This window comes from Ananas comosus, linkage group 15 (assembly GCF_001540865.1).
Source record: "Ananas comosus cultivar F153 linkage group 15, ASM154086v1, whole genome shotgun sequence".
Lineage (NCBI taxonomy): Eukaryota > Viridiplantae > Streptophyta > Magnoliopsida > Poales > Bromeliaceae > Ananas > Ananas comosus.
The window spans coordinates 3610824-3636881 of record NC_033635.1 but is presented as its reverse complement, the minus strand read 5'-3'; the positions used below and the strand labels follow the sequence as shown (position 1 = coordinate 3636881).

Genomic DNA, 26058 nt, shown 5'->3' with positions numbered 1-26058 from the left:
AACAAAGATAGATAGATTTGTATTTGCCGAAGAATATTCCAAAGACTTTTCTACGCCTCTCCTTTCGTCTTTTTTTAGAAAAAAAATAATATACTACGTACAAAGGCATAAAGGCGTAAGAAAAGAATTCGATATTTTTCATGAAAAAAAAGATTCTTTATAAGAAATAAAAGCATAATAACACATATATATTCCTTTTCTTACAATGTGTTCATATCAAATAAACTACTACTGTTTCCTGAATTTAAAAATTAATTTCATAAAATTAAATTTAAAAAATATATTGAAAAATATTAATTCGACAATGACCTTCACGCTAGAGAGTTTCGCTCCTACTCGGTGGGGCGTTGAAAATCCTAGTTATTAGGGGACTTAATAAGCAGTGGTCCACCATATCACAACATCTTGCATATATATATATATATATATATATATATAGAGAGAGAGAGAGAGAGAGAGAGAGAGAGAGAGAGAGAGAGAGAGAGAGAGAGAGTAGGACTGCTGTGCTCTCAGAAGCACGGAGGCCTCCGTGCTCCTAAGCCGTTTTCGATGATGAAATTTTCGAATCGACGATCGGCTCCGTTAGAATTGATTTAGCATATTTGAAGTTTCTAGAAAATAAATTTTGCGATTTTTTGATATCATTTACGTAGTGATCGAAAGGGTTCAAAATCAATAATTTTTACTGATTGATATTTGTCGTTTTCAAGTTTAACGGTGTAGAAGTATTCAAATCAGATGAAATTTTGATACAAAATTCTTTATACTATCTACAATAAGATCAATATTTCTGATTAAAAATTTTAGCGCTATATTACCACGTTTTATAAAATTTTTATTTTCAGCCGTTAAAAATTATTGATTTTGAATCCTTTTGATTGCTAGGTAAATGATATCAAAAAATTGCAAAAATTATTTTCTAAAAACTTCAAATGCGGTAGATCAAGTCTAACGGAGCCGATCGTTGATTCGAAAATTCTATCATCGAAAACGGCTCAGGAGCACGGAGAGCACAGCGGCGCTCCTCTCTCTCTCTCTCTCTCTCTCTCTCTCTCTCTCTCTCTCTCTCTCTCTCTCTCTCTATATATATATATATATATATATATATATATATTATGAGTACGATTGCTCTCGTACTCATAAATCGTTTTCGATGATAGAACTTCCGAATCGACGATCCATACCGTTAAACGTTATTTACATCATTTAAAACTTCTAGAAATCAAATTTTATAATTTTTCGACATCATTTACCTTACGATCAAGAGCTCACAAATTTGACAATTTTTAATGGCCGGTATGGGATACTTGCTAGTTTAACGGTGTAAAAGAATCGGAATTTGTTGAATTTTTGATAGAAAATTCTATTCACTACCTAAATAAAGATCAATAACTCCGATCTTGAATTGAAGGATCCGATCATCCTTTTTTAGGACGTCGTTCGATTTTGACCGTTCATTTTATACCTACTTGATGGACTTTATTATGATTTCGAAACTTTACGAAATTTATTTTTTAGAAGTTTCAAATACTCTAGATCATATTTAACAGAGTGGATCGTCGATTCGGAAGCTCCATCATCGAAAACAACTTATGAGTACGAGGGCTCCAATACTCATAATAGTATAGTAGCCACGGCCTATATATATATATATATATATATATATATATATATGCTAAATTTATTTATTTTTATTTTTTCTATTACATTTGATTAGTAATAGTATTTGTGGGAATCCATTGGATCAAATGTTTAAACAGATTTTTTTTTTTAACCTTTTCTCTTTTGAGTCAAATTGAGTCATATGAGAGTCAAGTAGAGAGAGAAACATATATATATTTTTTCAGTACATATATATTTTGCTTAGATTTGAGATGGGTAATATTTTATCAGCCTCTTTTCTTCTCTCGTGAACTTTCACTGTAAAGTGCTTTGGGTTGAAGTTTTTATTTGGTATTAAATTTTTAGTTTTTTATTGTCTGGTGTTTTGATTTTTCTGGAGAAGTTGGCTAAATTCATATTTGGAGTTGTTTGTGCTTGTTATTGTGACTTTTCTAGTTCTTCGTTCTTTTCTTCTATTTGTGTGATCTTGGATGTGCAGAAAATTTGGATTTTCGTTTTCTTACACATCGAAGAAAGGGATGTGCTCAGATTTGAACCGGTTGATCTCTTTTCTTCATATATAGGCCCAAAAAAGTATAAATTATAATCTAATATAACTCCAAATCCTAATAACAATCAAATAATTAAGATTTAAATTTTTCTCTAATATCTAATTGACTGAGTCATACTAGGAAAAACTCAAACTTGGTCACTTCTTAAAAGAACGAGAGAGAGAGAGAGAGAGAGAGAGAGAGAGAGAGAGTAGGTGTAATGCTTTTCCCTGACTATTACTTCCTAGCCTTGGCTCGGCTCCTCAGGGGCTTCAGCGTGTGCAGTTGGGCACCCAATTGAAGGGATTATTCTTCTTCTTTCTTTTTTCCTTCGATTTTTTGAGCATGCTGATAATTTTGTATAAAAACTAATCAATCTAATCTCCGCTATTTATTAAGATGTATGTCATCTTCTAGATAAGCAATTTAATTATCAAGTGTGCCAATTTTGTTTCTTGCGAATAGAACTTCAGAAAAATGATGCCTTTTTCTTTCTACAGCTAGAAAAATAAACACTATATATATATATATATATATATATATATATATAATTGAGTTCTTATGGTTTTAAAAGTATCAAGTCATTAGTGCTTTTACATTTTCGGCCCTTAGATTAAGAAATGTACTCTTGGAATAATAGTGGTCTTCTAAAATTGAGTTGGTGGTTTATGGATTAGCATAATTTAAGGAGTGAAATTGATTAAAGAAATAGATCCAATCATAAAAAAATTTACAAGTACCAATTATTTGGTACTTTTAAAAGTAGCATTGTTGGACTATGTGTGTATATATATATATAGAGAGAGAGAGAGAGAGAGAGAGAGAGTTAAGGTTTTAGTGTAGGAAAGTGATATTTCTATATATCCCCCTGGAAAAAGCTGGCAGAAAGTGAGAGAGAAAGTGGGGTCACTCCTTGAAAGGGAGAGAACAACAGTTAGGGCTTATTTGTTTGTACGAAAGTGGGGTGGAAGTGGGAAGGGAAAAGTAATTTTCGGTAAAAACTGACCACTTTCGTTATTTGGTTTACCGCAATTTTGTTACGCCCAAAAGTCTAGTTCACCTAAATTAATGAAATTGACTTCCCCCTCTCATAGAGCGAAGTCAATTTCGGTGAGGTGAAAAGAGACAAGAGTGGGAATTGATGTGTTAGGGTTATCCTCTTCTCTACCCTTTCCTTTCATGCAAATATATTCAATTGTGGAAGTAATTAAATTTTTTATTTTGAATGTATGTCTAAAATATGATCAAATTTGGTTAAGTAAGTTTTAATATATTTTTTGTTTAATTTGTATATTTAGAAAATGATGAAAAATGAATTTGTTAAATTGTTAATAATTTTTTAACTTTAGAATTTTATTTGTCGCATTATTATAATTTATATGCAAACAAATAATATAATTTTTTAAAATTTTATTTTATAATTATACATATATATAATTATATACATATATAATTATATTAATTTTTATTTATTATAATTTATTATTCACTAAGTTACAAAATAGACAATAATATTACTTTAGAGGTAAGTATATCGGGAGTAGAGAACTACACTTTTTACGTCATCTACTTCTTACCAAACAAACAACAGAACTCGCAGAACTACACTTTCACAGTTAGAAACAAACAGCGAAAGTGAATTAATTTTCACCCTAACTTCACTTCAACCCAAAGTCCACTTCCACCCCAAGTCTACTTACGTTGAAACAAACATGCCTTTAAAGGTTTTAGTTTAGGTGAGAGACAAGAAAAGTATATATATTTCAAAATTAAGTCAAAGCTTTTATAATTAAGTTCCAGGTCATCAACCAGATGCAGTGAACCAAAACCAATTTTAATATAAAGGCTGTACCTAGTATAGTTAACTAGAGGCTTAATGGTTAGTATTCGAAGTCTTCTGTTGGAAACCTAATTGGTTTATATTTCTAACTGAATTAATTTTTTTAAAAAAATGAACAATGTAGCTGGGTACTATGCTAGCTTTCACTTTCAAAAAAATAAAAAGAAAAAACGAAAAAGAAATGTATTGGTCGGGGAGGAATGTTCCTGCCGAATTAAATTGCTATGATAAAAAAGAACAAAGACTCCAAAGGCCCAAACTTTTACAATTACCGCGGTATTAATAACACAACTGAAAAAAAAAAAAAAAAAAAGGAACACGCAAACAAAAATAGTTTGAGTTCGAAAGAGATGAATTTTTTTAAAAAAAGGAAGAAAGACAATAGAATATATGAGGGAATAGAATTCACTAATCTGTTCTATTACTCTTCCAAAATAGTAATAATAATAATTCGTCCTATTATTCCTTGAATAGAAAAAAAAAATGAGTTGGGTTCCTGGTGCTTGAAAAATTAAATTGATAATGTAGCCTCCCCGTTAGTGACAACGCCTATGTTATATTTGGTGGGCTCTTTCCACTCAACGATGGGTGGAGATATTCTATATATATGACTTTTTTTTTTTTGAGAGAGAGAGATATAGGAGATAAGTAGCACACTACCAGTTTTGTTTATTTCATTTAGAAATAAAATTTAGCTGGAAATATAAATTAATTAGGATTCGAACTTAAAATTTCGGGTACCAACCACTAAACCTTTTGTCACTTGCTCTAGAGATGGCCAGTTATTCTATATATGACTTCCATGTTAGCAATTCATAATAACATACGCCACACTAAAAATTTGCTGGCCAATATTTTAAAATTAAAAGATAATGTAATAGATGCAAGTCATAAATTATAGTAGGAAAGAGAAAGAAGAGGGGGTGGTGTGCGTAGGTAGTAATGTAATTAACTAATGTTACTATATATGTTACCGCACAATTGATTGCATTAAATCTTTGTATTATCTGCTTTGCTTTAAACAATAGTGTATGCACACAAATGAAAGATCAACATCATTAAATATTTTCAAATTTATCCAAAAAAATTGATTTGATGGAGAATAGTACCTAAAAATATCATTAGCAATATCCACACTCATATCATGTGTACAATGAAAATTTGATGAATCATGCCTTATATATGCTTTGTCAAAGAGGAAACACGAGTAGTACTATACTCTTATAAGTATAGAGTCTTTCGTACTCATAAGTTGTTTTTAATGATGGAGCTTCCGAATCGATGATCCACTCCGTTAAATATGATCTAGAGTATTTAAAACTTTTAGAAAATAAATTTCGTAATTTTTCAAAATCATAATAAATTTCATCAAGCAGATATAAAATGAACAGTTAAAATCGAACGACGTCTTAAAAATGAATGATCAAATCCTTTAATTTAAGATCGGAGTTATTGATCTTTATCTATATAGTAAATAAAATTTTCTATCAAAAATTCAACCAATTTCAATTCTTTTACACCGTTAAATTAGCAAGTATTCCATACCGGCAGTTAAAAATTGTCAATTTTGTGACATTTTGATCGTATGGTAAATTATGTCAAAAAATTGTAAGATTTGATTTCTAAAAGTTTTAAATGCTTTAGATAATGTTTAACGGTATGAATCGCCGATTCGAAAGCTCTATTATCGAAAACGACTTATGAGTACAAGGAAGATTGTACTCATAAGAGTATAGTAGCCGGACTCGAGGAAACACAAGATATAATTAACGAAATAACAGAACATGAGTCGCTCGTAGCTGTAAGTGTTGAACATAAATGATTAAAACATAATTCAAAGTTGGTTGGAGCTTTTAGAGACAAAAAATTAATTGATTGTTTCACAGGAAATCTGAGCCAGGAGTGTCCCAAGCTTGAATCTTTTTGGGCTTTATATAGTTCAAAATTCCTTATATTGAGCTTTAATTTGTGGTGAAAATCCACCCTTTTATGACCAGGATTTATAGAAAACCTTTTTACATTCACAGTAAAAACCTATGAAAGTCCCCTTGATTATTTGCCATAAATTATCCAACTAATTAGCAGGAGACACAATGAACCAATACTACGAGGTTTCCTGGTGCTATACTTGCAATGAATTACCCATCATATCAAAGTTAAGAAAACAAAAAAATTTGTTATGAAAATTGCTTAGTCTACAAACTCAAAAACGAATTTTAATCCTGCTATCCTCCATCCAAGGGTTTAAACTCTCTCCTCTATAGTTTAAACAATATTTTTTGGGATCCACTAATAATTTTTTTAGAGAGAGAGAGAGAGAGAGAGAGAGAGAGAGAGAGAGAGTGGCGAGAAAAGTAAGTGTAAAAATTTCAGTCTTTGTATGGATGTACACGCTGTAAGATTATAATCGATCAGAAAATGATTTGTAGATGTAGGATTGCTTGTTTAATTACTCAGGTAATTTATCCATTTACTTATATCGACAAGTTGGGAAACGTAAATGATCATGAATCATATATAAAGGATAAATTGGATGAGAGAGAGATGAGAGGTGGGAGGATGGTGGGTCCATGCAACGTGGGGTGCGTCAGGCCCAGCATCAATCCAGATAGAGAGTTGGGAAATCTAAATACTTAATTAGTTTAATTCTTCTCTTCATTTCCTTAATTTCCTTTCTGGCTAAGGTTAGGGTTTAATTCCAAAACCCAAGGGGAGCAGAAGAAAGAGATGCGAAGAACACTAATTAACCCAAAAAAAGGAAATAATTAACAAAACAAACAGATACAATTTAATTGTAGAAGCCTATATATCCAAAACACGCATATATCCGCGGTGTCCGTACGTAAGTGTATATATATATATATGTATCATGATCACCATATATATAGGAAAGAAACAATAATTAATTAGTGCATGAAATACACATATAGCAGAAGTGTGAGGAGGAGAATATATATATATATATATATATATATATATATATATATATATATATATATATATATATATATATATATATATATATAAATGATGATAATAGTCTGAGAAGTAGAAGAAGGATAAGGAGGAGGATAACGATCGATAAAACGAAAAAGGAAGAAGAGGAGAATAAGGAGAAGTGGAAGAAGGAGAAGTAGGAGTAGTAGTAGAAGAAGAGGAAGAAATAATTAATGAGAGTAAAGGGAAGGTAATTAAGAGCTTCAATGTAGTAGTAATCACCAAATATGCATCGATCCCACACCCCTTCCCCACCTTGCACGCTTGTGTTCTTTCTTTGCTGCACTACAACGCCTTCTACTATATATGAGACTGCGTGCACTTCGCACAGGATGTTCGGAGAACAAGCATTTATAACTTCATTTTCGCCCCGGAGCTGATGGAGTGAATTTCATATATATATTTGTGGAGGTTTGTTGATTAATTTCCAGGTTGTATAATTTCCGATGCTTATTTGCGGCGATTTTAGTTGGATCAGAGGTTCTTAATCCTAGGATAGATAGATAGAATGATAGATAGATACTCATCCGTGCTTAACTTTTGTGTATATATCTTCTTAATTGGTTCCTTTTCTTTTTCTTCTCTACTTTCTTTTGTAATAATTAATCCATTGTCTTCATCAATATCATGAACATAGACACCTTATATAAAGGGCCTAGCCCTTATTTATAACTTGCGTCCAAGAAGGCCATAAAAAAAAAGGGAAAAAAAAAGAAGGAACCAGAAGAAGAAGAAGAGACTATAGCTGGTCTTGATCCGATTCCATTTCATTCACTTGAACAAAGGAAAAAATCCAGACTTTGATAGTAGTATGTATAAAAATATACATATATATTATCATAATTTGATATTAAATCTCCTCTATAACATTCCATATATATACAGTACCACAAAGAAGAAGAGGAAGAAATCATGCATAAGAAGATATAAAACATCGCACACATAGAACACACAAACGTACGACACACACACACAAACACACATACGCGCGCGCGTGCGCACACACTGACACACACATATATATATATATAGAGAGAGAGAGAGAGAGAGAGAGAGAGAGAGATGGAGGATGATCGAGAGATAGATCGAGTTAGGTTTGTAAAGTTTCACCTCTGTCGAAGATGATCCGTCGAGGCCTCGTCACCGCCGCTGCTCCCAGAGGAGGCGGTGGAGCGCCCGCGCCACCGCCACTGCCGCCACCACCACGCCGCGCGGGAACCGGCGGAGCTCCGCCGTCGACGCGTAGACGAGCCCGAGGGCGAGCGCCCAGAGCAGGAAGAGGAGGAGGAGGTGGCAGGCGGGCACCGGCAGCGTCGGGTCCCCGGCGACTGCGAGGGCGTAGATGAGGGCGGTCGCCGAGAGGAGGAGGGTGCGGCACCCCACGCGGAACACCAACTCCTCCTCCGCCCCGCCGAGAGCAGGAGGGTGCGCCACCCCCATCGGGACCGGGACATCCTCCTCCGCAGCGGCGACGGCGTCGACGGCGGCGTCGGCGGATGGAACTCCTGCTGGATCCGACATTGCTGGTATACACTGTACTTAGTGCGTTATCCCGGTGGACGTGGATGTGGGCGTGGCTCGTAAATCGTAATCTTGTGGTAGCATTTATCAATGCGGCCTCTAGTAGAAAATAAAGAGGAAAGATCAGAATCCACAAGGACACAGGAAGAAAGGGGCGAAAAGACAAAATTAAAGAATAAATAAATATAAAAAGAAAAGGCTAGTGTGTCAGTCGACTTCCTTGTCCGAGTCAAAATTCGAGAAACTAATTAATTGGCTGAACTCGGTGCACCACGTCATCGAATCGCTGGCTATTCGGTGCCGGAGATTAGGCAGTGCACCATGTGCTGTGTATGCACCGGGCACAGAAAGAATATATAAGAATCAAATCCAATCCTTAAACTCCTTCGGATCGTGAACCCTTTTCACACCCTTTCGGTCCACGTGGCACCAGCGACCTTGCCTGAATATTCATTATTGCAACGCGGAGCAAGCGGGGGCGCTGAGAAAGCGCCACTTAGGCCACAGTAAAACTGAGCCTTTAATATATGTATTGATTACTAGCGCCAAACTTTTCGAGTGCAAGTGGCAATACATTACGGTTTATATCCGAGATTTTAAATTCAAATTCTAGTTGATTCATATTTTCAGCTAAATTTATTTTTAAATAAAATGAATAAAGCAGATAGAGTACTATCTATTTTTTTAAAAAAAATATATTCATAATTGGCAGCGTAAATATTTTTTTTGATAAATTGCAAAAATTTTTGCTTTTGGATTACATAATACTAGTTAAGGGACCCGCGCGATGCTGCGGGTAGTTATTTTAACACGGAGAGGACTGCCGTACAATTTTTGTTTCCCAATTCATAACTTTAAATATAAAATTTTAATTTCTATATACGGCCCACAACCTATCAAAATAAGAATAGATTTGATTTAAAATTTTAATTTTAATTTTAATTTAAATTATAAATTTAAATTTAAAATTTTATTTTTTGTATGTGATCAAGAACATCACAAAATAAGAAAGTTAGAAACGGTGCATTGAAAAAAAGCAAAAGATGCAGAGAGGCATGGGTCCTACAGAAAAAAAAGAACAAAAAAAAAATCGCAAGCTTACGCACGGCGGGCGCCGAGATAATATAAAATAAATATATTTAAAACTATAATAAACATGATATATAAAGTCATATATTAAAAATATTATTAAATAATTATAAATTTATAAATAAATTATTATTTAATATATATATCATATATAAAACATAAAAACTACATATAATAAAATGAATATAAATATAAATAAAATTGTTTATATAATATATATATATATATAGTGACGAGATGGAGCCGTGACACGTGATATGAAGGCCGGAGCCGCCGGTGCGTGCTCTTGCTTGTATCTTTGTTCAGCTCTGACCGGACGCCGGCCGGCCTGGCGGGCTCGCGTGTTTTCTTTCACTATGTTAGCTAGTATTTATAGTGTGTGTTTGTATGATTGAGCGGGAGAGAGTTGAGCTAGAATCTACTCCCAAAAGCACCAATGAGAGTGGTGTTTGTCTTCTCCCTAGTTTTTAGCCATTGGATGGAAGAGACGGCTAGGGATTGAGATGATGAAGTGTAGGTAGGGTAGGTGGAATAATTTTGATCAGAAGGGCTATTAGTAATCAAGAAAGGTAAATCCAAGGCTAGAAAACTAGAAGCACCAAGGGACTTGCTACTCAAAAATGTCTCTAACCTCAATTACTATATATAAATATAATATACTAATTTATATATGTTAGAGCAGAGACGGATCTTTGGTATGGGGTGATGAGATCCAAGGTAAGACGAGAATGTGTCAGCGGAGAAGCCCTGCATGATGAGAGGATAGACGAGATTAGGTCCTTTATGTGGTCACGAGACCGAGTGGCCCTGTTGGAGCTTGGGTTCTGAAACCATGCAGCCGCGATTTTTCTCGGTCCATGACCCGCCGCTCGCCGCTTCGCACCGGCGCCCCTCGCCCCTACGGTCCGCCTGCAGCCCGCCCCGTGCCCCGCCCACCCCGGCCACCCCGCCTGGTATGCTTGCTCCCGCTCGCCCTTCCGGGCCCGTGGCCGGCAGCGAGGTGCCCGCTCGCCCGCGTCGTGCGGGGGCCGGCGCCCCACGCCCCCGTCGCACACGCTCCCAGCGCGCCCATGCCCGTGCCCGCGCGCCGCGTGGCGGTCTCGTGGCCGCGTCGATCGCCTGCTGAACTCGACCCGTGACTACCTTCTGCGGGGGCCGATCCATTTGTGTAGGCATGGTTCCCCCCCTTGGCGTGACGAAATTATAGAGTTGCGGAGTCACTAGTTGGGCTTCCGTCAGGTAGGAGTCTTCCCCCGCCCTGTCAAGTCAACCGGAGCAATTCCCTAGCAATGGCCCTGTGCCATGACATGGAAACAGGTGCCACATGCCGGATTTGGAAAACGTACCCTGCGTGCGAGCACTTTGTACCCGGCGCCCGGTGCCAAAGTGAGTACGACTCTGCCTCGTAAGGGTATTAGAGGAGGGGTGGACACTTCGTAAGTGGCCCCGACTCCCCCGTCGACCCATAGGACATGGGTCGTCCCTTGGCTAGCGGAGTAGCCAAACCTAGCGTTCCGTGTAGCCAGTTAGTGGACGGTTGAAGGGACACGGGCCTAGGGTAATGTCGGAGATGCGAGAGGTCGACGACATTACGGAAGCGGGGAATACCGGGAGGCTTCCTCCCTAGGATCGCTTGTGCTACCTTATGCCGGCTTGGATCTCTGTAGTGGAGCGTACGAGTGGATAAGGAACAGCCTAGCGACGGATAGTCCTCCGTAAAGGACAAGGCTCGCGAAGGCAAATGTGCCGAGCGGGGATTCGTGGGGCGCGGCGCCCACGAAGGCCAAGGAGGCAAGACTCAATAGGAACGCTAAAGGGAGGCACGCCGAGGGAGAATTCGTAAGGTGGGTGACCTACGAGACTCGAGGGGCGGAACCCAATAAGGCAAGCGATATCGGTATCCGTATAGTGAACCTTGAGAGACTGGACCAATGATGTGAGCGGCCAGGCGTGGCCAAGCCAAAGACGGGGCCAGTGGCTAGCGATGCGGAGCAAGGCCGGTTCGTTTGTATGGGGCCTTATGAGGCGAACCTATGGAAGTTAAGGGCGCGGAGCGCCGTGGCAAAGCGAGGGTTGTTGAGACGGTCGAGAAGCACGGTGTGGACTTGTTCGTTCCCTGGTCAGGAGCGATGGGACACGAGGGCCGCACGGGTCGGATGCGAAGCACCAAGGTGCGAAGCATGGACGTGCGGGGTGTCATGCTGAGGTGCTGATGTTGGGGACAAGCGAGCTTGTGGCGCACACTTGGGTGGCTTTTCGGAGGTAAGCCGTTGGACCGAGCGAGCAGGCCACGTAGGCGGTATGGCCATGGACGTTGTCAGGCGCATGAGACACAATAGTGAGGAACTTATGGTTATGAGTGCCCTTCGTGGCATGCGATGTCGCGAAGCCCGGACCTCGACGCTTGAGGCATGCAGATTGAGTCGCGGGAGCGAAACGCGGGGGAGGCGAGACGCTTGGCTATACTCATATGGGACAAGTTGGGGAGAACTTGTAATGTCCTTGGGGCTAGTGACAGAGGCAACAAGGCATTCGGTTATGAAGCACTCTCGAGGAAAGATCGGTTGGCAAGACGGGATGCACCTAGCTTGGTGGCCAACCTCGGTATTGGGGTTGCTCGTTGGGAACTCGAGGAGTCCGACGAGGGGTTCGATTACAGGCGAAAGGTCGGGCTGTAAGTCTCGCGGAGGAGCAAGCTTGGCAAAATGCTTGGATTGGTATTCCGCTGTTAAGTCTGGGAGACTTGTCCATGGAGAGGACTTNAATCAGCATTTAATAACTATTTCTTTTTTTATTTTTTACATGCCAAATTGGTGTAATTAACACTACAATATTATAAATAGCTACTAATGCCACATATATTTGTTTTTTCCTTTTTCCAGTGAAATTTGACTTGTGTTTTTTCTTGTATTTAGCATATATAGAAGTTAGTTGTAATAAAATTTAAGAACGATGGGAGGAGCATAATTTAAGACCATTAAATAACTCCCGTTCCTTCATATGCTAAATTTGTCTATGTTTTTTACTACAATGGAAGCAATCAATGCCCACAGAGAATATATATAATCATAATACATACTACAATGCTATATCTATTTCCTTTTTTTCCCTGAAATTTTCCTTGTGGTACATATATATATATATTTATTTATTTATTTATTTTATAAAATACGTATGCAAATTAATTGTATTGTCTCACATGAGATAGTAAAAAAAAATGTAATAAAAAACAATTGTAAAATAATATTTAAAAAATACATTTATAATATTTTTGTATGACACATATATCTTTATGAGGCTATTATAGGAATAATTATGATAGAAAAGATATTCTCGAAAGAAGGCTATCTATTGCTTTCGTATTTTTTTTATATAAAATTTTACTATGCCTAAGCACAATAATACACACGTAAAATTACACCATCCGTACTGTTCAAGAGATTGCTATAAAATTCAACTGAATAAAAATGAATGATATGTTTTAACTAATGAAAACTTACTAATTCTACGCGTCTATTAACATTATCTTTTTATTACAACCGCTGATGTGGTGAGCCTGGAAAAAGAAAATTCGCCGTTCAGTCCAAAAAAACGTAACTTGGAAAAAATTTAGAATAGAACACTTGCATTATATCATTTATGCTCCCAAATTATAACCCAAAAACGTAAATATTTGTTATATTTTTATCTAAAAAAAATTTAAAAAAACTTCAAATACCATTCATATAGTTTTGTATTTTCTCACTTTAGTACTCTATAATATAAAGTGTACTACTTTTACACCCTGTAGTTTTTTTTTTTTCTTTTTGTTATTTGCTTCACTAATTTTTTTCGTTAAACCAGTAATCAAGTTAAAACTAAAGGGTACTAAAGTGAATATTCAATAAACTATAGATGGAAAATTTGAAGTTTTTTGTATGTGATTTAACAAAAAGTTAACGGACGGATTGACGAAAAAAAAAATAAATTATAGAATACTAAATAGATATGATTTAAACTATAGAATACTAAGAGAAAGTACAAAACTATAGGTGTGGTATTCGAATTTTATCCAAAAATAAATTTAATTGACTTAGGCCAATTCCATCGCGTGCATCGCGCACGTGCGAGCCCCGAGTCCATCTCGTGAGTCGTGCACGTGCGAGGCCCTATAAATACCAACGGGCAACGGCCTAAAAGGACTCCTCAGGTTCGATCGATTCCCTTTCCCGCCATCCACTCTCGCTCCCCTTCCTCCAAAACCCTCGCCATGGATCCCTTCTCAGGGCTCTCCCCCAAGGACGACGATGTACGTACTCTCCTTCGCCCTCCTCAGCTAGTGCGAACCCTAATGGCCGTTTCTTGCCCTAGAAGATGATCGGGGGAGGAGGGGGTTTACATGCATCTCTCTGCCCTAAAATTGGTGTTGTAGGAGTACGACGAGAGCGCGTTTCCTCCCGCAGTGGTTGCGGCGTATGCCGAGACGCTGCGTCGGGAGATCATAGGCACGGCCGCCTCCACCTCCGCCGCCGGCGCTGATGGATCCGACGCTAGTTCCCGTAAGAATCCGTCTATTATTTTTAATCTATTTGATGAGATTTTCTTGATTAGGTTCGAGTTATGCGAAGAGATCGAAGAGTGATTAGGGATGCTGTAAATAATTCCATCTCTAGATGTAGATTAGTGATTAGCGAGATTGCTATGTCTTGATTGGGGATGGGTTGTGGGGTGCTGGTGTCTCGGGAGATCATAGGCACGGCCGCCTCCACCTCCGCCGCCGGTGCTGATGGATCCGACGCTAGTTCCCGTAAGAATCCGTCTATTATTTTTAATCTATTTGATGAGATTTTCTTGATTAGGTTCGAGTTATGCGAAGAGATCGAAGAGTGATTAGGGATGCTGTAATAATTCCATCTCTAGATGTAGATTAGTGATTAGCGAGATTGCTATGTCTTGATTGGGGGTGGGTTGTGGGGTGCTGGTGTATAAAGCCTATAATTTTCGGCGACCAAAGTTCAGAAAAATGTGAAGTACGAAAAGGAAACAGGGAATTGAAGTAATCAAGGTTTTCCTTGCTGTATATTCTTGTTCCTTTTTCTTATTCTTTAAGAAGGGTAGGAGTTAAAAAAGAAATTTTTGATTTGGTGGATGTAGTTCTTGTCAACTTTTCCCAACATTTCTAGTGCCGACTAATCCATTCAGATAAGATTTAGGACGTGTTTGGTTTATGATTGGATTAGAAATGAAAAATGAAATTAGATTGTATTGCAATGGGAAATTTAATGACGAACCATCCAGAAATATTTAGGGCATGTTTAGTTTGAAGTATTTGAGACTTGGAATGGAAATTGGAAATAAGTCATTTCTATTGTTAGTCTTTGGATTGCGGGATTGGCATTTCGATTCCCATTCTAGGGGCTTTGAATTCTTCAAAACTGACTCCCGCTCTACGGTGGGAGTTGACTTTGATTCCAGAGTAATTGAGAAAAGATTTTTTCGTCTAATAATTATTTAAAATTAAATATAAATCATATAAATACAGTAGATTAAATAATAATTTCAAATTTGGATTTGAAATATGAATTTAAAATTTAATTTTAATTACTTAAATTTTAATTTATAGTTTTAAATTTAAACTTTGACTTTGACCTTAATTTTGAATTATAAATTCAAATTTTAGGTTTAAATTGTAAATTCAAATTTTGATTAAAAATTTGAATAACAACTTTAAATTATAATAAAAAGGTAATTTTTTGAATTTCAATTTGGACATGATTCTGATTTCGATTCCAATTCCTCTTATGAACCAAACAAATTATTGTTTTTATCATTTCGTTTTTGATTCCGACCCCTTTCCATTCCTATTCTGATTTCGATTCCTTTTCTGAACCAAAGGTGCCCTTAGTTTATTATTGGAATGGAAATTGGAATAGACATCTAGAATTTTGAGAGAAGGCTTTGATTAAAAGAGAGAGGAGTGATGAGAAGAGAAGAGGGGGGAGGCGTTTGTGAGAGAGAGCTTTGAGTGATTTACTTTTGACTAGGCCAACCCGGAATTCAAAGTCGGATTGAGCCATTCCTATTCTATATTGGAATGAGAATTAGAATATGATTCCTACGAAACAAACAACAACTATCGGAATCAATGAATCCTATTCCGACTCCATAGTCTAAAATAGATGAACCAAACAAGCCCTTAGGCTTAGAGTTTAGTTTAGGTTAGGCCTTTTTGGGGCCTTGAGAGCAGCATGGTTTTATACTGTGTTTTCTTTGACTAAGGTTAACCTCATGCTTTTGGTTCTGTTAACAACTAGTAGAAAACATTTTGGGTCCACAAAGGAAAAAGCACAGAACATCCGGTGATTTTCTTGGCCAAAACATTGCAGCTGCCACCACTATTAATTTGACGGTACGACATTTGATTCTTGAACTTCTGATGCATTTACTTATTAAATTCTGTGTCTATGTATGCCGGTTGTTCCTTTTATTTTGAAATAAGTTGTTCTCTGAAAATTACAGGAAGAAGAAAAGCTGCTGTTGTCTCGCCTCCAGGAAGGGGCGCAGTCCTCAGAAGCAACTAGAAACGTTGTACAAGAAGAAGAAGAATTGTTTCTGAACAAGGGTCCTCTTCGGCAAAAACTAGCAGACATCAGTTACTACTTTTTTGCTAAGCTGCTCATACCGCTTTCCATTTGCTGTCCAAATTTTGCCTGCGTTGCCTTGGAAATCTTAAAGCGTCACTTGACTCGTAGCTAATGCATATGACAGTGTCAAAATATGGTTTAACGAATATAAGCAGTGAGGCGGAGCGCTGCCTGTCATTGGTTAGATTCTCTTTAGCAAATTCCATCCTTGTGGATGATCTTATTAAATCTTACTTCAGTCCATTCTTTAGGGTGCAGAGGAGTATTTACGGAGATTGTTAAATGGTGCGATAGAAATAGCAAAACAGGTAGACATGCCTTCATTATATTGGTTTGCTCTCAATGTATCTGATATAATATAATCAGTGCAATTTTTTTGTTCACAGAGGGTTGATCTCGAAAAAGCAAGTCATCAGATTGTTACCGCTCCAGACATTCAAAATAAGATTGTATCAATAGACCAGAAAGCTCAAGAGCTTCTGCCACAAAGAAACGTAAGCAGTTTGAGTGTCTTGCACTTCGGTGGAGTCTTTGTAAGCATATCATCTTTGTGATTCAGTCTTCAATCCATGCTGTATTATTGCCTTCAGATTCTGATTTGTCAGAATGCACCTGAATTTTTTAACTTTATTTCTGAGCCAGTTTGTTTATCTTGCTATTAATACATAATCTTCTTACTGTAAGAAACATCGAACCCAGAGATTGATTAAATGCTTTGTCCCATGGTTTTACAAGTTGGTTTAATTGCAGAACAAAGTAACTTTAGGTTAAAAAAAATAATTAGTTGCATTGACTGGATGGAATCTTTGTTAATTGATTTTTCTGAGTCGATGTGTACAAAATATATCAAGTTATAGGGAAACCCTGGGAACTATAGAGGTGTACGGCCAGTGCGTTAGTAGATTGCTTGTTTTCTGGTAGGCACTAGTTTCAGAATCTCAATGTCATCTATATTGAAGTACATGTATTAACAGAACTATTGTACTTGCATGCTATGAACAAAAGGTACTTTACTTGCATGCATCCCTTGCTATCTGAATCAGATTCAAGCACTTGAAAAAAAAATGAGCTTCCTGCAAATATGGATATCAATTCTGGATAATAATTAGTGAGTGGTGTCAATTAACAATGCTATTTTTGTGAATTTTATGCACCGATACATTACTTATTTAAAAGTGTTTGTCATTTAAACATCCTCCTTCAGCAATTGTTTACTAGCAAAACATTTGTGACCTATGCTGTCTGTATATGCAAAGAGGTGGTACAGTAGCTGGTTCCGCAAAAGATTAGGATGAAGACTGCCATAAGAATTTTAAGGTGGTTCAGTTTGGAGCACTCCCCTCAGATTAAAAACCCAGGAAATAATTTAAAATGCTTACAGAAAAACGAGGAGAAAGTCAATAATTGGAGAACAGCTGGAAATGTTGCTGAGCGAGCTGCTGTTGATGGAGATTATCTGGCGTCAAATTGGCAACTAATGTCTGAACAAACTCAACAGAAACATGAAGGGCTGATTAAGGACTTCACATCTCAAGCAGGTAAGCTGCGCTCGGAAAGCAGAATCCATTATTTTGGTATCTTGAAACTCTAGTGCCTTTGGCTGTGGCAAAATGCCAAAATGAGCATTTTGAACCCGAAAGCAGAATCTCTAACTTTGGAATGCCATCTCAAGGATTTATCAAAGAAGCTGTTGGACTACTTTTAATAGTTTTACTCAAACAACCCTTCTCGAGAAGCTTCAGAAGGAAGTCAGGCCCAGAGTGCATAACATTTATCTGTAGATGTTAACTCAGTTCCTTTTACATTGTCTCTATATTAATTAATTAGTCTGTGGTCCAACTTTGGTGATAGACGATCATCCCTCCTTATTCATAAAGATGGAAAAATGGTAGAATGAGATGCACTTAAGCAAGATGTTCTACAGCTGGAAAATCTACTCAGTGAATGATATATTCAGTGCATAATTCATTCTTCTTTTGCTACAATGTATGTCAATGCAACTATATGGTTATTGCAACAAAGTTTCTGCAGAGATGATGCATACAATTCTATAAACACACCTGCATATGCATGAAACAATGGAAAAATTGGCCACTTATATGCTTAGAATTTAGAAATTAGAAAAGTGTATGTACACTTTTTTTAGCTCATATCTGGTTCTTACTGTTAGTCATATGTGAACTTTGTGAAGTTACAATGCCATTGTGAATATCAATTAAATTCTCCTCTCTTTTTCTCTCAAGAAAGGAGGTCTCTTTCTTCTTCATACCTTTTATTTTACTTCTTTCTTTCACATACCCTGATTTCAAATTATCTTTTAGATACTTGATATAGTGGCCTGTAATTCCCCTATTTGCTATATTTTTTCCATTTCCATTTCAATCCACTTATTCTGAACCAATTTCTAGATGGTCGCATACTGAGAAATATTCAAACTGACTACTTTCAATTGCTTGAAGGGCAACCCAACTTAGAAGAGACGTTCCACATCACTCTCGACGATTTGATCACAGCCCTCGAAAGTGAGCCTGATGAGTCAAAGAATCTGTGGATCCGTGGCCTGTGTGAGAGACGGCGGCAAAGCTCAAAAAAACAATAGCTTGTAGAAGCACATTCTTGTTAAACCACCTATGCAACCTTCAGAGAGATTCGAGGCTCATTTTCAGGCTGACACCATATGCAAACGCACATTCATGTTGATATTTTTCTTTGTACATAATATTCAGGACGACCGTGAATTCTTTCGTACAGTGATGGCTCTGCAGTCTGCAATGATCAAAGGAGAAATGAATTCTTTGAGAATTACGGTTGAGAATTTCCTCAGATGAAACTGGGGTCCATTTGATGAATGAGCTACCTCGATGGCGTTGTTTCTGGTGTTTTAGTTTACAATCTACTGCTGTTTGTTTAGGCGACGCCTAATGCATCCTAATCTTTAAGCTTTGGCTGTTGATTAAACAGAGGACAGAATGTGTGCAATTTTCAGGTATTTCTTCCCTTCTCTTTTTATTTTTATGGTGCTAATTACTATTAAACTATCTTTTCTTTTCCGCGAACATTAGTAGCCATTTTACTTGACCATCAGTTGCTTGAAGTTATGATTTTTGGCATAATTCTTATGGTTCAGTGGTTTGCTACTTTGAGAAACAGGTGCAAGAGTGTCATCTATTACTCAAAAGTTTACTGTTTCACCCCGACTGGCTTTTACAGCTGATTGAGAAAGATAATCATAGACCCTCTCTACTCAAAGGCTGGATTTTCATGGTAGTCTTATCACTTTTTTTTTTTTAATATTAAAAAGGATAAATTTTAATTTGCCCTTTTATTATGGTATAGTGTATTCTCACTTTGTTATTCCATAATTTAAAACATTTTTCTATTTTTTGAGAGAGAGATAGGTAGCATGCTTTCCGTTTCGTTTATTTCATTTGAAACAAGTTTAGCTAGAAATATGAATCAACTAGGGTTTGAACTTGAGATCTTGGATATTAACCACCTAGTCCTTTACTACTTGCGATAGGGATGGTCGGTCATAATTTTAAACATTCGGCTTAACTATTTGGTGGTATAATGCATTTTCACTTTGTCATTTTATGGTTCAAAAAATTATATTTAACTATTTTGTGATTTTATTTTTGTTTCACTATAAGAACCTGTTGTTAAACAAAATATCTCTCCCAGATTTTTCAAATATTTATTTACTACCCTATTTTACAATGTGCTTTTGTGTTGAAACAAAAATAAAATTATAAAATAATCAAATGTAATTTTTTGAATTACTAGATGACAAATTGAAAATGAGCCATATCTCATTGAAGTTTACTCTATAAAAAAAATCTAAGTCTAAATTCTTGTATAGCTTGAATGTAAGATTTACACCAAAAAAAAAAAAGTTGTACAACTAGACCTTTGGGCGGATAGAATCACCTCACTAGTCTTGTCCTTTTTTTAAAAATTATATTATAACTAAAATTTTGTATAGTAGGAAGTGATAAATAAGCAAAAATCTTTTTTTTAAAGGATAAATTTTAAAAATCACACATGTGGTTTTGCACTTTCTGACTTTAGTATTCTGTGGTTTAACATATATAAAGTTAGTGTCTTGTGGTTTCATTTTTATTTTTTCGTTTATTTTTTTGTTAATATTTCGCTAAATTATATACAAAAAAATTTCAGATACCCCACCTAAATTTATCAAATATTTATTTTAGTACCCTTTAGTTTTAACTTTGTCACTGATTTAACGAAAAAATTAATAAAATTAATAATAAAAAAATAAAAATAAAATTACAAAATATTAAATTAATATATTTTAAATTATAGAATACTAAAATAAAAAGGTGCGAAACCGTCGGAATAGTATTTGAAGGTTTTTTTTTTTTTTAATTACTGTGGTGGGCCCGGTGCCGGGAAATTTCAATTGGCTGAAGTGGTTGTCCATCACGTGCATCGTGCACGTGCGAGCCCCTGTAAATGCGAACCCGCCAAGCGCTTCCTCAGTCCTCAGATTCAAATCTCCTTCCCCTTCCTCAAACCCTCGCCATGGATCACCTCTCCGAGGACGAGGAAGTACGTAATATCCTTCGCTCTCCTCATCCTAGTGCGAACCCTAATGGCCGTTTCTTGCCCTAGAAGATGATCGGGGGTGTTTACATGCATCGCTTTGCCCTAAAATTGGTGTTGTAGGAGTACGACGAGCGCGCGTTTCCTCCCGCCGTGGTGGCGCCGCTCGTCGTCGACACGCCGCGTCGGGATATCGAAGGCGCCGCCCCCTCCGACGAATCCGGTGTTAATTCCCTTTAGATTCCGCCTATTATTTTGGTCTGTTTGATGCGATCTTCTTGTTTAGGTTTGATTTAACCGAAGAGATCGAAGATTTATTCGGGATATTCTAAGCAGTTCTTCGATCTCTATATGTAGATCAGTGATTAGGGAGATCGCTCAGTCTTAATTAGTGTTTAGTTTTTCTTCATATATATATATTTTTTGGTGGTGTATGAGGCTATAATTTCAGGGGGAAAAGTTCACAACAACGTATTGTTTATGATGCTTAGTGGGAGAACAATGCGAAATACGAAAGCGAATCAGGGAATTAATGCAATCAAGGATTTTCTTGCTGCGTATTCTGTTTCTTTTTGTTTAAAAAGAATAGTCGGATGAGAGAAGGAAAAATGATCTGGGGCGTATTTCTTGTGAAGTTTTGCCAACATTTCTAGTACCCGACAGATCCATTCGGACAATATTTAGAGTTTAGGTTAATAAGCGGATTTACACCGTGTTTTCCTCGGCTAAGATTAACCTCATGCTTTGGTTCTGTTAACTACTAGTAGAAATCATTTTGTGTCCGCCTACCGAAAAGAACAGAACATCCCCGGATTTTCTCGGCCAAAACTTTGCAGCTGTCACCGGTATTAATTTGATGGTACGACATTCCGTTCTTGAACTTCTGATGCATTTACTTATTTAAATTCATTTCGTGCCCTTTTCGTTCTAAATAAGTTGTTCTCTGAAAATTACAGGAAGAAGAAAAGCTGCTGTTGTCTGGCCCCCAGGAAGGGGCACAGGCCTCAGAAGCAACTAGAAACGTTCTACAAGAAGGAGAAGAAGAGTTGTTTCTGAACAAGGGTCCTCTTCGGCAAAAACTAGCAGACATCAGTTACTACTTTTTTCGCTAAGCTGCTCGTACCGCTTTCCATTTTCTGTCGAAATTTTGCCTGCGTCGCCTTGGAAATCTTGAAGCGCCACTTGACTCGTGGCTAATGCATATGACGGTGTCAAAATACGGTTTAACGAATATAAGCAGTGAGGCGGAGCGCTGCCTGTCATTGGTTAGATTCTCTTTAGTGAATTCTGTACTTGTGGATGATCTTATTAAATCTTACTTCAGCCCATTCTTTAGTCTGTGGAGGAGTATTTACTGAGACTTATAACTCGTGCAAGGAAAATGTCAAAACAGGTAGAGTTGTCTTCATTATATCGGTTTGCTCTCAATGTATCTTATATAATGATCTCAGTGCTTTTTTTTTTCTTTTTTTTTTCTGTTTTGCAGAGGGTTGTTATCGAAAAAACGAAGCATCAGATAGTTATCACACGAGACATTCGGAAAGAGATTGCGTCAATAAACCAGAAAGCTGAGGAGTGGGATAGAAGACAGGCTGAAGTAGCTGAAGAGCTTCTGCCACAAAGAAAGGTAAGCAGTCTGAGTGCCTTCATGTACTAGAGCGGAGGTTTTGTTAGCATATTATCTTTGTGATCCATCTTATCTATTCACCTTTTACTTTGTTCAATCCTTAAGATTTTGATTTGTTAGGAGGCACCTGGAGTATAAACAGGGAGAGAAACCCCCGAAGAGAAAACATAACTAACAGAGAGAAAATTACAGATATATACAGTTAGGCCCAGCACAACTAAAGCAAAGGAAATCCTGCATCAGCTCCAAAGATTTATAATAAAACTAAAAGCCACCAATTACACACCTTAGCTGGACACACAAAAATCAGAATTCTAACTAGACCAACATCAAATCCACATTGTTAGACCAAAACCAACTAGCAGTCCAAAGCAAAGCACAATGCAAATTCAATCCACCAAAGAGAAACCCATCACTATCTATGCATGTATGAACCTTGGCAGAGATGTCGACAAGAGACAGCTCATCACTTCTTCAACTTTGATCAACAAATCATAGCAATAGGAGGTATAGAAGCAAATCAACAGGCATGTGACCGGAATTTCATAAATCACCATTAAAATTTACATCAGGTTGCTCCAACTGGTAATATGCTCTTTTATATATATATATATTGGAGGCCCAACATTTCCTCTTTCTTTCCGAAGAAAAATTATTTGACCAGAAAGGAAAAAAAAAGAGTTTTTTTTTTCAAGGAGGCACCTGAATTTTGATTTTTTTTTTTTCGGAGATACTTTGTTTTCCTTGTGATTAATACTTAGTCTTCTTATCGTAAGAAGCATCAAAGCCAGAAAGCTGATTGATGTTTTGTCCAATGGTTTTTCAAATATGTTTAGTTGCAGAGCAAAGTACCTTTCTGGTTTTTATTTTTTTTTTTTTTTAAAAATAGCTGCATGAGCGGATGGAATCTTTTTTAATTGATTTTCTGAATCGATGTGTGTAAACTATATCAACCTATAGGGAAACACTGGGAGTATGGAGGTATACGGCCACTGTGTCAGTAGTCTCTTTGTTTTTGCATTAGTTTCAGAATCTCAATATTGTCTGAAATGAACTACATGGATTAGAAAAAGGCATTATACTTTGCAAGCATCCTTTACAGTTGCACCTTTCTAGATCTAAATCAGACGGCTTCCTGGAAAAAATGGATTCCAGCTATGGATAATAATTAGTGATTCGTTGTCAGCTAACAATGTTGTTTTTGGGAAAATTTTGTAGCGATACATTGTTATTTTCTTCATAGTGTTTGTCATTTAAACATCCTCCTTAAGGAATTGTTGACTAGCATATGACCTATGCTATTTGCACATGCCAAGAGGTGATACAATATCTGGTTCCGCAAAAGATAATGATGAAGACTACCATAAGACTTTTTAAATTCGCTCAGTTTGGAACACACCTCAGATTAAACCCAGGAAATGATTTAAAATGCTTGCAGGAAAAACATGACGAAGTCACAGCTGCGAACGTTGCTGTGCGAGCTGCTGTTGGAGGAAATGATCTGGCATCAAGGTGGCAACTCATGTATAAAGAAGCTCAACAGAAACGTGAAGGGCTGGGTAAGGACTCTATGTCTCAAGCAGGTAAACTGCACTCGAAAAGCGAGTGCATTACTTTGTTGACCAGAAAATCTAGAGCTTTTGGCTCTGGCAAAATGTCCAAAATGAACTTTTCGAACTCAAAAGTAGAATCTTTAACTCTGGAATCCATCTTGAAGCTGTTGGAATACTTTGAATAGCTCAGCTCAAATAACATTTTTACAGAAGCTCCAGAAGGAACAGTCAGGCCCAGTGCATTACATTTGTCAGTAGATGTTAACTCATTAGTCCGTTCACTTTTATCTCAATATTAATTAATTAGTCCGTGGTCCAACTTCGGTGCTTCTAGATGATCATTCCTCCATTTTAATCGCAAAGATGGATAAATAATAGAAAGAGATGCACCTTAACAAGATGTTTTAGAGCTAGAAAGCCTGTACTGTGGATAATTCATTATTCTATCGCTGCAGTCTATGTCCATGCTACTGTGAATACGTATGTGTATTACCATGATGTTTTTGCAGTCATGATGCGTAAAATTCTATAAACACCTGCGTATGCATGAAATAATGGAAAATTGGCCGTTTGTATGCTTAGAATTTAAAAGTTTAGAAGAGCATATGTACAATGTTTTAGCTCATATCTTGTTCTTGCTGTTACTCGAAATATGATCTTTGTTAAGTCACAGTGCTATCTTGTACGTTGAATTAAATACTCCCTTTTTTTCTCAAGAAAGGAGCACTTATTCTCCTTCATGCCTTTTATTTTTCTCTTTTCTTTGGCATACCCTGATTTCAGATTATCATGTAGATGATATAAAGGTATGTCGTTTCAGTGTTCTTGCTGCTATTTTCTTTTTTTAATTTCCATTTCAATCCACTTATGCTGATCCAACTTATAGGCGGTAGCGTACCAAGAAACATGCACACACACAACTTTCGCATGCAGGAAGAGCACCCCAACTTAGAAGAGACACGCCGCATCTCTCTCGAGGACCTTATCGCAGCCCTTGAAACTGATCCTCAGATGTCGAAGTCTCCGTGGATCCATCGCCTGTATGAGAGATTGTGGCAAAGCTCAGAGAAACAATAGCTTGAAGAAGCACATTCTGTCAAACCAACTATCCAACCTTCAAAGAGATTCAAGGCTTATTTCTTAGTGCTGACACCATATGCGAGCGCGCATTCTTGTTGATATTACTATGTTTCTTTGTACGTAATATTCAACGTGTTCTTACTTTCGGTATAACCATGAATTCTTTCCCACAGTAATGGCTCTGCGGTCTGCAATGGTCAAAGGAGAATTAAATTCTTTGAGAACGGAAGTTGCAATTATTCTTGGACGAAACGCGAGGGTCCATCAGATGAATGCTGCATTACTTTGTTTGCATTGCTTCTTGAAGAACCGAGCAGTTGATGTTTCAGGTATTTGTTCCCTTTGCATTTTCATTCTTATGGTGCGAATTACTGGAGACTTGCCCTTTCTGTTTATGTTCGTATACATCTTTGGGTTAACGTCATATTGTTTGATCGCCTATTGTTCAAGTTACTTGAGAGTGTTACTCTACATGGATTTTTGTCATAATTGATGTACTACAGCTGCTCCGAGAAATAGGTGCAGCAGCGTCATCAAATCGCTCAAAGCATACGCTTCGCTCTAGCTGGGTTCGAAGTTTCTGTCTCTGCTGCAGCATTATGCTATTAATAAGATTTTAATTTAAAAATCAAAAACTACTAGCTTCATCGATCTACTTAAACAAGTTTTATATAAGCTCCACCAAACACCAACACCAAACAGACCCCCCCCGTAATACATGCACATTCTCTCAGCATCTGACTGAGTTAGCATTTGTGTAACTTGATTCCTTCTGTTAAAAATGGAGACATACCTCAACAAGATTATCACAACTAAATTCCACCTGTACACATGCAACAGGAACAAATCCACTCTGGTTTGTATCTTCTATTACCTCTAGCAACTGTTCCCATAATAAGTCATCAACACTAGTTAAATATTTTTCATAGTCAAGTCATCAACACTAATTATATTAAGCTGCATGCATGAACGATCTAACATCAAGACGCGACTAATTCATCAACTCTACACC

General features: G+C 37.1%; 2 protein-coding genes across 4 annotated transcripts; both read left to right on the top strand.

Moving 5' to 3' along the window:
- LOC109721173 (transcription initiation factor TFIID subunit 4b-like) lies at nucleotides 13800–20219 on the top strand. 2 transcript variants are annotated; one of them, XR_002219163.1, is made up of 9 exons: nucleotides 13800–14386; nucleotides 15897–15988; nucleotides 16099–16231; nucleotides 16348–16403; nucleotides 16475–16531; nucleotides 16610–16717; nucleotides 17605–17761; nucleotides 18683–19209; nucleotides 19374–20219. XR_002219163.1 is itself a non-coding variant. In XM_020248623.1 (8 exons), exons 1-8 carry the CDS (start codon nucleotides 14296–14298, stop codon nucleotides 18820–18822), a joined length of 834 nt encoding a protein of 277 aa, XP_020104212.1. In that variant the 5' UTR covers nucleotides 13800–14295; the 3' UTR covers nucleotides 18823–20219. The 2 variants fall into 2 exon arrangements, 1 of the variants encoding a protein (XP_020104212.1); XM_020248623.1 differs by having other exon boundaries at nucleotides 18683–20219.
- On the top strand, nucleotides 20567–25864 carry LOC109721694 (transcription initiation factor TFIID subunit 4-like). 2 transcript variants are annotated; one of them, XM_020249434.1, is made up of 6 exons: nucleotides 20567–21645; nucleotides 21743–22051; nucleotides 22123–22179; nucleotides 22273–22413; nucleotides 23852–23996; nucleotides 24853–25864. In XM_020249434.1, the coding sequence occupies exons 2-6, from the start codon at nucleotides 21983–21985 to the stop codon at nucleotides 25041–25043; spliced, it is 603 nt and encodes a 200-aa protein (XP_020105023.1). In that variant the 5' UTR covers nucleotides 20567–21645; nucleotides 21743–21982; the 3' UTR covers nucleotides 25044–25864. The 2 variants fall into 2 exon arrangements, with proteins under 2 accessions (XP_020105023.1, XP_020105024.1); XM_020249435.1 differs by having other exon boundaries at nucleotides 20575–21645; nucleotides 23852–23972.

Coding starts and splice junctions, on each gene's coding strand:
- LOC109721694 (XM_020249434.1), top strand. CDS start 21,983: ATGCATATGACGGTGTCAAAATACGGTTTAACGAATATAAGCAGTGAG. Junction 22,180..22,272: donor CAAGGAAAATGTCAAAACAG/GTAGAGTTGTCT, acceptor TCTGTTTTGCAG/AGGGTTGTTATCGAAAAAAC. Junction 22,414..23,851: donor AGCTTCTGCCACAAAGAAAG/GTAAGCAGTCTG, acceptor AAATGCTTGCAG/GAAAAACATGACGAAGTCAC.
- LOC109721173 (XM_020248623.1), top strand. CDS start 14,296: ATGGGTTGTGGGGTGCTGGTGTCTCGGGAGATCATAGGCACGGCCGCC. Junction 16,404..16,474: donor CGGAGCGCTGCCTGTCATTG/GTTAGATTCTCT, acceptor TCCATTCTTTAG/GGTGCAGAGGAGTATTTACG. Junction 16,532..16,609: donor CGATAGAAATAGCAAAACAG/GTAGACATGCCT, acceptor TTTTGTTCACAG/AGGGTTGATCTCGAAAAAGC.